The 13,010-nt window shown below is 45.0% G+C and overlaps 1 protein-coding gene across 1 annotated transcript; it reads left to right on the forward strand.

Annotated features, from left to right (window-relative positions):
• Positions 1 to 6,307: 6,307 nt before the first annotated feature.
• LOC126950512 (gap junction gamma-3 protein) lies at positions 6,308 to 12,747 on the forward strand. The gene is made up of 2 exons (XM_050784151.1): positions 6,308 to 7,114; positions 12,413 to 12,747. Exons 1-2 carry the CDS (start codon positions 6,334 to 6,336, stop codon positions 12,469 to 12,471), a joined length of 840 nt encoding a protein of 279 aa, XP_050640108.1. The 5' UTR covers positions 6,308 to 6,333; the 3' UTR covers positions 12,472 to 12,747.
• Positions 12,748 to 13,010: the final 263 nt, after the last annotated feature.

The following is a 13,010-nucleotide window of genomic DNA, read 5'->3' on the forward strand; positions in this document are numbered from 1 at the left end:
CCCCTCTTTGAATCCCTGGAGAGCACTAGAGAATTAGGACATCTCAGTTGCTGCAGGGACCACAGTCCTGCAGAGCCAATGGCTGGCAGCAGATATTTTGGACAAGAAGGTACCAGAGTCCTGAGAGGGTCTGAGGAAAGGAAGGCCATCTGGGAATAGGATTTTGGGTGGTGGACGTCTGCTTCAGTCCTGGGTTATGAGGATGCTTTGCACCCAGGAAGTGGTTGTTCTCATGAATGGAGAGGACTGTTGTGACTGAGCCTCATGCCTTAGCGAGGGGCAGTATCTGGAACTGAGGTGACATGGTTTGGCTGTGTCCCCACCCAAATCTCATCATGAATTCCCACATGTAGTGGGAGGGACCTGGTGGGAAGTAATTGAATCATGGGGGCAGGTCTTTCCTGTGCTGTTCTTGTGATAGTGAGTAAGTCTCATGAGATCTGATGGTTTCATAAGAGCACAAGCTCTCTCTTTGCCTGCTGCCATCCACGTGAGACATGACTTGCTGCTCCTCCTTGCCTTCCCCATGATTGTGAGGCTTCCTCAGCCATGTGGAACTGTAAGTCTTCTTTTTTTTTTTTTTTTTTGAGATGGAGTCTCGCTTTGTCGCCCAGGCTGGAGTGCAGTGGCGCGATCTCGGCTCACTGCAAGCTCCGCCTCCCGGGTTCACACCATTCTCCTACCTCAGCCTCCAAGTAGCTGGGACTACAGGCGCCCGCCACCGCGCCCGGCTAATTTTTTGTATTTTTAGTAGAGACGGGGTTTCACTGTGTTAGCCAGGATGGTCTCGATCTCCTGACCTCGTGATCTGCCCGCCTTGGCCTCCCAAAGTGCTAGGATTACAGGCGTGAGCCACCGCGCCCGGCCTCACTGAACGTCTTTCTTTCGTAAATTGCCCAGTCTCATGTATGTCTTCATTAGCAGCGTGAAAACGGACTAATACATGAGGTTACCTCTGGCATCTCCTCTGTGAAGAGTCCAGCATTGACCCTGATGGTTGTCACCTTGAACACAGGAGACCAGTCCCTCCCTGCACACTCCCTCAGCCCTGTGAGTTACTCTCCTCACTTTGCTGCTTCCCATTCTTGGCGGTATCTCTGGAGAGAATCCTGGCTCTAGCAATGGGGCTAGGAATGGCCATGGGGACAGGCATCGCCGTTCTTCCTGGGCCTGATGGAGAGGGGTCTGGGTTCTCTGGATTCCTGAAGGGATGTGGAGCAGATTCTCATCATGCTGTGGCGGGGAGCCTGTGCTATTCTGCCAGCCAAGAGGAGAGGACATCCTGAGATCACCGCAAATTCTGGGATGCGGGCTGCCTGAGGAAATGAAGCAAACACACACAAATACACAAAGACATACAAATACACACACACACTTACACATACGTGCACACACACATCCTTCTGTGGGTAAACTCGTGCTTTGGGTACTTTGGGCAGGAGAGCAGGGGCGTTTTATTCTATCTGTCATTGCCTGCACGCCCCAAGGCTGGAAACACACTGGTCATTTCTTCCCCTTCAGATGATCTGAAAATCCCTGTTTCAGTTCATTTCGAAAATACCCCTCACCCTCAACAACAGAGGGTTATTCTGCAGAACTCATTCTTTAACAGCAGGCCCGCTGCTGCTCCAGCTGCAATTCTTTACCCCTTCATGAAGGCTGCCAGGAATGAAAAGGGGAGGAAAAAGAAGTGGGTGGTGGCAGGGGGCTGGGCCAGGGAAGAGTGGGACCCTGCAGGCTCCAGCCTGAGGACTCCTCTCTCTGCCTCTCTCCCCTGTTGTGAATGCTTCTGCTGAAAGCCGCTGGGTGAGTGCAGGGACAGAGAGCCGCAGGGCTGGCTCAGCGCCTGGTGGTGGTGGTGGGGGGGCTGCTCTGGGTTCTCTAGAGGCATCTCCAACTCTGATGTGCACACGATCATACCTGGGGATATTATCAAAATTCAGATATGACTTAGGAGGCCTGGCATATGGCCCGAGATTCTGCATGCCTGGTGATGCCAGCGTTGCTGCTCTGTGGCCACACTGGATAAAAGCATCTAGAAGGGTTTCCAGGTCAGATGGGGTGGGCATTCCCTCCCTCATACCTTGGCTCTTCAACATGGATTGGGCCACCAACAGAATCCTGGACATTTTCTCCCAAGAGATGATAAGAAAAATTCATACCAAAATCATGATGGAATTTCAAAACTCTGTTCGGATATTAGAAAATTTCTCCAAACTCTGGCCTTTCCTTCCTCTCCCAACTCTTGAGCTCACAGGTGTTGCTTCGCTGACTAAAATCCTGACAGAGCTCCGATTCTACTACCTCCCAGACAACTTTATTTGCAAGCTGTTTCTCTACTCTTAGAAACAGGGGTGTCCCTTCAGCCGAGCTTTTCCAACAATGCTGAGCTGAGGGCTTTGGTACATCTCCCCCTCCTTCTCAGCCTCAGCTCTCTAGGCCCTGAAGTTTGACCTGGGGGCCCTGTCCACTGTGGGGCAAAGCTGCAGACTTGTTGGTAAGAGGAGGATGTAGACCTTAGAAAAAGAGAAAGGTGAGCTGGGGACACCTGGACCAGATCGGAGAGACCACAGGGTCCCAGAAAAGCAGGGGGTAAGGGGGTAGAAGGCTATCATATAGGGAGGTCCCTTTGATATGCAGACTTTGGGAGAGAAAGGACACTTTTGTCTGAAGCCTCCAGGAGGCCCTGAAAGCATGGGACATAAGCATTGTTTTGGCGATAACAGCTGCAGGTGAAGGCAGGTGAATGACAAGGAAGGGTGCTTAGGGTTAGACATGAGAGCTCCAAACCAAGGGGCCCTAGGCAAGACCTTTTGTTCTACTCTTGCCCCTCTCTCCTTTCCAAAATCCCAAAGCTCTGTGGTGAGCTCTGGAGACTTCAGCTTGGTTCTGAGAGACTCTGAGAGGATTTAGGTGTCTCTTCACGGGCCTGGGGTGGGCACGGGAGAGACAGAAAGAAAGGAGACACTAGATAGGGCCTCTGGAAATGATTTGAATCTCTGGCCCTTGAAATATGTCAGAGCCACCCTGTGTTAAATTCCAGGTCTGCTGGAAATGTGCTAGAAATGTGTTTAGAGGGTAGTGGACCTGCACTTCGAAATAAAACAAGGCTGACAGCAAGACTTGAGAATTTACCTAATGATCATCTAGTCTGATAACTCTCAAGAGAGGAAGGACAGAAACCCTCAGAGCCCTGGGGATGCTTTCCCTAAATCCAGGGACCCCCTAGACTTACAAGGCAGGGCAGGGCTGCAGGTATCCTCACAGATGGGGCCGATTGAGGGAGGATGCGTGACCAACCTAGATGAACTCAAACTGTGACTCTTAATGGCTCAAAATATAGTGTCTTGCAGTTGGTGGATGATGACATATTTCTCTGGTCAATTGAGACCCTTAGAATTGTCCCTGGGATGCATCTCAACCCATCCTTCTGACTGAGACCACAGGGCAAGTCCGAATTACAGGGAAGATAATTTGGGGAACAAATCCTTGAAGAAGCAGGAAAGGTGAGACCCAAGGACACAAATTTGGAAGGGATGGTAGAGCTGGGTAACTGTAGGTCCACTTCTTTCTTGCAATGTTAGACAAGGAGGTAAATATTAAGACAAGAGAAAGCAGTATCTGTGGGGTTTCACATCAGTGTCTCTATTTTCTCTTTGGAGTAAGAGGTTTTCATGGTGTCTTAGTCTGTTTGGGCGGCTGTAACAAAATACTTTATAGAGTGGGTAATTCATAAACAAGAGATATTTATTTCTCAGAGTTCTGGAGGCTGAGAAGTCCATGATCCAGGCACCAGCAGATTCAGTGTCTGGCAAGGGCTTGCTCCTCTTAGATAGCACCTCCTGTGTATCCTCACACAGTGGGAAGGGGTGGAGGGGCTCCCTGGAGCATCTTTTATAAGAGCACTAATCCCATTCATGAAGGTTCTTCCTTCAAGGCTTAATCACCTCTTGCTATGGTTTGATATGGTTTGTTTGTTCCCACCAAATCTCATGTTGAAATTTAATCCCTATAGTTTGATGGTGTTGGGAGGCGGGGTCTGGGGGGGTGTTTGGGTCCTGGGGGCAGATTCCTCATGAATGACTTGGCGCCATTCTTGTGGCAGTGAGTGGGTTATTGCTCCTGTGAAACTGGATTCATTCTCGAGGGAATGGATTAGTTTCCTCAAGAGTGGGTTGTTGTAAAGCCAGGATGTCCCTCGGGTTTGGTCCCTCTTCCCGTTTGACCTTCCCTGCCATGTTTTGACATAGTATAGAAGCCCTCCACAGAAGCTAAGCAGATGTACAGCCTGCAGAACTGTGAGCCAAATAAACCTCTTTATAAATCACCCAGCCTCAGGTACTCCTTTGTGGCAACACAAAATGGACTAAGACACCTGGTAAAGGCTCCATCTCTTAATACCATCATAGTGAGTACAGCAGTTCCACCTTATCTGTGGGAGATATGTTCCAAGACGTCCAGTGGATGCCTGAAATTGTGGATAGTACCAAATATATATACTATGGTTTTTTTCCCCATATGTACATCTCTATGATAAAGTTTAATTACAAATTAGCACAGTAAGAGATTAACAACAATAACTACTAATAAAATAGAACAATTGTGGCCAGGCGTGGTGGTTCACACCTGTAATCCCAGCACTTTGGGAGGCCAAGGCAGGTGGATCATAAGGTCAGGAGATCGAGACCATCCTGGCCAACATGGTGAAACCCTGTTTCTACTAAAATACAAAAAATTAGTCCAGCGTGGTGGTATGTCCCTATAGTCTTAGACACTTAGGAGGCTGAGGCAGCAGAATCGCTTGAACCCGGGAGGTAGAGATTGCAGTGAGCCGAGATTGCGCCACTGCACTCTAGCCTGGTGACAGAGCGAGACTCTGTCTCAAAAAAAAAAAAAAAAAAAAAAAAAAAAATGTAACAATATGCTGGCATCACTACTCTTGCTCTTTGGGGCTATTCTTAAGTAAAATAATGGTTACTTGAACACAAGTACTGATAGACGATCTGATAACCAAAATGGCGATTAAGTCACAAACCTGCAAGGAGCGTCTACAGCGTGGATAACCTGGACAAAGGGATGATTTGTGAATCCTGGGTGGGATGGTGTGAGATTTCATCGTGCTACTCAGAACAGCACACAATTTAAAACGTTAATTTTGTATTTCTGGAATTTTCCATTTAATATTTTTGGACCTCGGTTGACTGTAGGTAACTGAAACTGTAGAAAGTGAAACCGCAGATAAGGGGGGGACTACTGTACTAGGTTCTAACATATGAATCTTGATCATCATTCAGACCATACCACATGGTCTTCTGGGTGTGAGGGTAAGCAGATGAGTGAGAATTTAGGCTAAATGGGGACGGTTTGAAACAGCCGCTGGGCATTGAGGAAGGCAGCTGATTAGGACAAATATGGAGATGGTGAACTTGGGCTTGTAGCCTTGTGGTATTTTGGCTGGGGAACAGAGGGATTTCTGAAACCTATTCTTGATCATGGTCACCTGTCACCATGAGGGAGATATATGCCCAAGGAACAATGGCAAGTGGGGGTCAAAATCTGAATTTCTATCTTGTCAGTTCTGTCTCTGGCCCCAAATCCTATAGTATAGAATTCTGGTAAATTCTGCTGGGTTACCTTCCAAATGTTCTCTCCTTCCTCAGCTTGTAAGGCCTAAGAGCCTCAGACTAAAGCGAGCCTCGATGCTTGCTCTGTTCATTTCATCCATCACATCTAGCCCCATAACCTAACTACCTCTCAACTTTACCACTGTGTTGGGAGGAGAGGACATCCAGACACACCTGTGATAATCCAAGGGCATGGAGACAGAGAAAAGAAGACAGCAAGAGAATGCACATTCCCTCTCAGCATCAGCACTGATTTGCTTAAGATGATGCTGTTAGTAGCACCAGGCCTGGCAGCCATCAGCTAGGGAAGCAATAGCTTTCAAAGGAAAATTAACGAAACATCCCAGTCTACTCTCTTAACGTTTAGCCTTTGGGAAAGGGAGAGAGGGAGGGAAGGAGGGAAAGAGAGAGATGAAGATGTATCCTGATCTCTCCAACCTGAGAATTCCTCTCCACTCCAGCAGTACAGAAGGGGAGGGCAGAAGAGACAGCCACACCACACACACTCACTATTATTATTTCATAGATGATTTCATTAAGTAGTAAAGAGGTGCGATCAGAGTCTTGGTGTTTAATCAGTCAGATACTTGGAGAGGAATAAAAAATCTTGCCTTCAGTGATCCTTGGATTAGAAGTAACAAGGTGGACTGGCGCTCCCCCTGCAGGACAGTGAGCAACACTGATTCCTTGTCCTCTGCTCCAAAACAGGATGTGTGGCAGGTTCCTGTGGCGGCTGCTGGCGGAGGAGAGCCGGCACTCTACCCCCGTGGGGCGCCTCCTGCTTCCCGTGCTCCTGGGATTCCGCCTTGTGCTGCTGGCTGCCAGTGGGCCTGGAGTCTATGGCGATGAGCAGAGTGAATTCGTGTGTCACACTCAGCAACCGGGCTGCAAGGCCGCCTGCTTTGATGCCTTCCACCCCCTCTCCCCGCTGCGTTTCTGGGTCTTCCAGGTCATCTTGGTGGCTGTACCCAGCGCCCTCTACATGGGTTTCACTCTGTATCACGTGATCTGGCACTGGGAATTATCAGGAAATGGGAAGGAGGAGGAGACCCTGATCCAGGGAGGGGAGGGCAACACAGATGTCCCAGGGGCTGGAAGCCTCAGGCTGCTCTGGGCTTATGTGGCTCAGCTCGGGGCTCGGCTTGTCCTGGAGGGGACAGCCCTGGGGTTGCAGTACCACTTGTATGGGTTCCAGATGCCCAGCTCCTTTGCATGTCGCCGAGAGCCTTGCCTTGGTAGTATAACCTGCCATCTGTCTCGCCCCTCTGAGAAGACCATTTTCCTGAAGACTATGTTTGGAGTCAGTGGGTTCTGTCTCTTGTTTACTTTTCTGGAACTTGTGCTTCTGGGTTTGGGGAGATGGTGGAGGACCTGGAAGCACAAACCTTCCTCTTCTAAATACTTCCCAACTTCAGAGAGCACCAGAAGACACAAGGAAGCAACTGATAGCCTCCCAGTGGTGGAAACCAAAGAGCAGTTTCAAGAGGCAGGTGAGAAGGACACCCTCTCTTCCTGTCACTGATGTCTGTGTCCTGATGATCTCCTCCCGGGGCAGGTCCCTCACCTTTCTGGGAAGTACAACTTCTGCATGTTACAAAGTAGGTAACCAGGTTCTAGGCACATGTGTTCTGACCGCCACTCCCAACCTTTTTCTTTGTTCTCTCTTGCTCTCAAAATCTATCCCAATGTCCATCCCCATCAACTTGATGGTTCCTTCCAGTGAACAAGGAACCATCCGTTGTCCCTCCTGAACTTCCATTTAGGTCTCTCTCCACTTAGGAAAAATCTCAGCTTCTTCTCGATTCTCTACTTTGTGGAGTTATAAAGACACCCAGCTTGCCTGAAGGAAACCCTATGATTGAATCTTCTTCCCAACATCCAGTGAGTGGGGATTCATGTCTGTGACAAATTAGAGGCTGTTGAAGGATCTCTAAGGGCCCCGTGGGCCACGTAGTCTAAAGCATTTCCTGACTGTGCCTTTTCACTGGAATTTTCTGGTGTCAGCATCACAATTTTTATGGGCTTGGTTCAAGAGTCAGCCAGCAGAAGCCTCCCTGAACTGTGTCTCTCCTCTGCCCTGCTTAATAACTATTGATGAGTATTCCTCATCAATATTTGATGTTGCTTCCTGTTGACATTCCTGTTGCTGAAGATAATATCCCTTCCTGTCTCGGTGGCTTCATTTACCTCTTTTCTGTTTTTCCACATTCTCTGCTCCCCTTATCATCAAAGTTTTGTAAATGAATGCCCCTCAGACCTGCAGCATATGTCATAAGCCAGAAACTCTGGGCTTCAAGCATATATAAGTCAGTGTCCTTTTATATCTACAGATTTATTCAAATGACCAGCCATATCCTTAAGGAAGATTACTGTGAATTCAGGGGCTTAGGCCCCTTTGATCACTGATAGTTTGATTTCTGCTCAATTCTCATTCTTCATTTCTGCAGTTCTCATTGCAGCTGTTAGAATTGTCTCCAGCACAGCAGCAACTCATATGCTGGACCAGGTTCCTACTTTTTAAGTTCATAACCCTCAATGCCACACAGAAAAGGCAGTAGAGTTCTACTGCTGATTTGGGAGTAACAGCAGGGGAGGCTGACATCACAGTGTGATTCGGCAGATAATTGCAATCTGAGTATCAGCTTTCTCGAGTCTCTTAAGTCGTTTCTGTTGGACAGTGTTCTATCCTTTTTTTTTCTTTTTCTTCTTCTTCTTTTTTTTAAACAGAACGCTGCCCCCTTTTCTTAGTTTTCTCTTGCCCTGAAATTCTCAACAAAAGCAGTTATCTAGTTTTTTTTTTTTTTTTTTTTTTTTTTTCTCTTTCTGAATCCCAAGTTATTCCTAAGTAAGTTAGGGGTTCCCAAGGGATGCTTTGGCAATAACTAGGAAAATTTTTTTTTCTTCCTGCTACACAACTTCTTCAGAAGAATCCCTCATCCACTGTAGCCACAGCCCAGCCAAAGTGACCAAGGAAAAACACAAATGGTATCATTTGGAATTCTTCCTTATACCACCCCTTTTAAAACAGCTTTATTGAGATATAATTCATACACCATATAATTTATCCACTTAAAGTGAGGCAGAATAGGATCTGGAGGCAAGGAACCTAAGGCTATTTCACACCGACTTCCTAGGACAAAACCGAAAGGAAAACCCTAACTTTCCATGCCTAAGTAACAAAAGGACCAGAGGCTACTCCCTTTGCACCCCCCCTCCACAACCTTTTCTGGTGGAAGGAATCACAGCAGATGGGAAATTGCCTGTCCCCAACAAATCAGGCTGTTTGCAGATAAGTCTTCCTTTGCAACTTTGTAATTTCACCCTAGCCTATGATTGGTTGCTTTCTGCAAAGCATGAACTGGCCAATGGGAAACTTCTAGTGGGTATTTGGAGCCAAGAAGATCCTGTAACCGGGCCCTTGAGCCGCTGCTCGGGTTGTTCCCACACTGTGGAGTGTACTTTGGTTTTCAATAAATCCATGCTTCATTCTTTCTTTGCTTTGCTAGGCATTTTGTCCAATTCCTTGTTCAAAATGCCAAGAACCTGGGCAACTTGCAGTTATGACCCTCTACCGGAGACAAAAGTATACAATTAAATAATCTTCAGTATATTCAGAGTTGTATATCCATCAACACTACCAATTTAATAACATTTTCATCAACTTAAAAAAACCCTAACCCCTCATGTTACTCTCAACCTCTTGTCACCCAAAATATGCAACCATCATATGGTTTTGTCTCTATTGGTTTTCCTACTCTTTCATACAAATGGAATCATGCAATATGTGGTCTTTCATGTCTGGCTTCTTTCACTGAGCATAATTTGAGGTTTATTCATGTTGTGGCATGTTTCGGTATTACATTCCTTTATATGGTTGAATGTTATTCCATTGTTAGAACATACCACATTTTGTTTAAGGATAGGCCACATTTTGTTTATACACTCTTCAGTTTCTGGACATTTGGGTTGTTTCCATTTTTTGGCTCTTATGACCACCGTTGCTGTGAACATATGTGTACGAATTTTTTTTTTTTTTGGATGGAGTCTCACTCTGTCACCCAGACTGGAGTGCAGTGGTGTGATCTTGGCTCACTGCAACCTCCACTTCCTGGGTTCAAGCGATTCTCCTGCTTCAGCCTCTTGAGTAGCTGGGACTACAGGCGTACACCACCACACCCAGCTGATTTTTGTATTTGTTGTAGAGACAGGGTTTTGCCATGTTGGCCAGGTTGGTCTCAAACTCCTGACCTCAGGTGATCTGCCTGCCTCAGCCTCCCAAAGTGCTTGGACAACAGTCCTGAACCACCACACCTGGACTCAGTTTTAGTGTTGTGTGAACACATGTTTTCAGTTCTCTTGGATAAATACCCAGGAATAGAATGTTTGGGTCATAAGGAAACTCCACGTTTCAACTTTTGAGGAACTGACAAACTGTTTTCCACAGCAGCTGCACTATTTTTACATTCCTATCAGCAATGTGGGTACACTTTTTATTTATCTATTAAATTCTAGCCATCCTAGTGGGTGTGAAGTGGTATCTCATTGTAGTTTTGATTTGCACTTGCCTAATGGCTAATGACATTGAACATTTTCCATGTGCTTAGTGGTTATTTGTATATCTTCTTTGGAGAAATGTCTATTCAAATCCTTTCCCCATTTATAAATAGGGCTTGTTTTTTGATATTTTTGTTGTTGCATTGTAAGAGCTCTTTATATATTGTGGGTATTAGATACTTATTGTATGTATGATTTCCAAATATTTTCTCCCATTCTATGATTGTCTTTCACTTTCTTGATAGTGATGCACAAAAGTTTTAAATTTTGATGAAGTCTAACATCCATTTTTTCTTTTGTTGCTTATGATTTTTGTGTACTACCTAAGAAACGATTGCCTAATTCACAGCCATAAAGATTTATGCCTATGTTTCCATAAGAGTTTTATAGTTTCAGCTTTTACATTTAGGTCTCTGGTTGGTTTTCAGTTAGTTTTTGTGTATGGTGTAAGATAAATGTCAAACTTTATCTTTTGCATGTGGATATTCAGTTGTCTCAGCATTATTTCTTTTTTAAAAACTTTTTTATTTTAATGGGCACATAGTAGGTTATATATTTATGGGGTATACAAGGTATTTTGATACAGGTATGCAATGTGTAATAATCACATCAGGTTAAATGGGGTATCTATCACCTCAAGCCTTTAGCCTCTGTTATAAACAATCCAATTATACTAGCTATTTTATAATGTGCAATTATTTTTGACTATAATCACCCTGTTGTGCTATCAACTACTAATTCTTATTCATTCTTTCTATTTTTTGTACCCATTAACCATCTCCACTTTCCCCCCCTACCCTTCCCATCCTTGGTAATCATCAAAGAAGATATATAGATAATAAGAAAGCATATGAAAAGATGTTTAACATCATTTATCATTAGAGAAATGCGAATTATTGACGTTAGGGTTAGGGAAGAGAAATACAAGATAATACTGGAGAATTTTGTAGCGGTAGAAAAGAAAGAAAGTGCTACTCCCTTTTCCCCACAAAATGACAGGAGTTCGTCAAAGGGACACAGGTGTCAACTGAAAAAGCTCCCAGTGGCCTACACAGGAATAATCTCAGCAGTAAAATAAACAACATAGTATTGGATTATAACCCAAAGTATAAAACAAGAATCAATGAGTTCATAATATAAATAATAAATAGGAGATAACTGACAAATTTCTCATACAGAAGAATGTAGATACTCCACCGCAAGGAGGTGAAATATAACTACTCACTTTTTTTTTTTTTCATTTGAGATGCAGTTTTGCTCTTGTCACCCAGGCTGGAGTGCAATGGCAGGATCACTGCAATCTCTGCCTCCCAGGTTCAAGCAGTTTTCCTGCCTCAGCCTCCTGAGTAGCTGGGATTACAGGTGTGTGCCACCATGCCTGGCTAATTTTTGTGTTTTTAGTAGAGACGGGGTTTCACCACGTTGGCCAGGCTGGTCTCGAACTCCTGACCTCAGGTGATCCACCCATCTCAGCCTCCCAAAGTGCTGGGATTACAGGTGTGAGCCACCGTGCCCACCAGCTACTCCCTTTTTAGGCATGGGCTGCACATAGTGACTTCCTGCTAAACAGTAAAATAGTGGGAAAGGGGGAAGAATAACTTTACAGGCGAGAAACCCGTCAAATACTACCTCAGCTGGGTGATCAAGGTGATTGCTTAACATCAACAGTGATAAGCAATATTGACAGCATGTACCCTGGATATGATGTGATGATGGTTTTTGTTATTTTCCTGTTCTAAAATTTCCATGGGGCTATTCTTTATATTTTCTATTACTTCTCTGAGACTTTTTAACTTTCCATTTGAATAGCTGCTTTATAGCCTTGATAATTTCAACATGTGTGGCAACTTACATTCTGCATCTGTTACTTTTTTATCCAACGTGAGTTGGGATTTTCATGGTTCTTCACATGCCAATTAATTTCGATTGTATCCTGGACATTTTGAATGTCATTAGGATGCTCTGGGTCTTGGTTAAGTTTGGTGGAGGATCTTGATATTTATGTTTTAAAAGGTAATTAACCCATTTGGGTTCAAGTCATAAGTTTTGACCAGCCTTCTGAGGGTTGTGGTTCCAATGTCAGTTCAGTTTTCAAAGCCTTTGTAGTACTCTTCCGACAGGTCCCACATGAGTGCCACCTAAAGTATAACCCAGGGTCCTTGGGTTTTTGGGTATGCATGGTGAAAAAGTTACCCACTTGTAACTGTTATATCTTGAATTTTTGTTTTAAAAAGTTCCAGGAAGAAGCTCAGCCCAGGAAAAACAAAGACCAGTTGGACCCAGAGATGCCTGAGTTGGAGATGAACTTTGGCCAACTTTCCTCATCACTATACTAAAAATCCTGCCCAAGGAGGAGCTTAACCATTTTCTATACATGTGACATATGTAGAAGCATGACCGACAACTGGGACTGCACTGCCTTGACTCCACCTGTACATACAGTGACTCAGCTAACCAGACTAATAAAAGCCATGTTTGCACCGTTGCTCAGGGAGGCAATGCTTTGGGGAATTATTCCCAGTGTCCTCCTTACTTATTGCAAGTAATAAAATCCCCCTGGGAAATCCTCCTTGGTTGTGATCATTGGACTGTCACCTGCCAAGCAATTTAACCCATTCATTGTGTGGGTAATGAAAGGCCAGTCTGGGACATGAGAACTGGGCCCATAGTTTAGTTCTCAAAGTCTTTGGCATGCAATTTAGGATGAGATTCATCATACCTAAAAAGGGAGATAGTCTCAACAGAATTCTAAAATTACTTAAACATCAGAGGCAGTGTAGAGAAGGCGTACTTGGTGGTATGGTAGGTTTTCTGACAGGAAACAAAAGATGG

This window comes from Macaca thibetana, chromosome 3, assembly GCF_024542745.1.
Source record: "Macaca thibetana thibetana isolate TM-01 chromosome 3, ASM2454274v1, whole genome shotgun sequence".
Lineage (NCBI taxonomy): Eukaryota > Metazoa > Chordata > Mammalia > Primates > Cercopithecidae > Macaca > Macaca thibetana.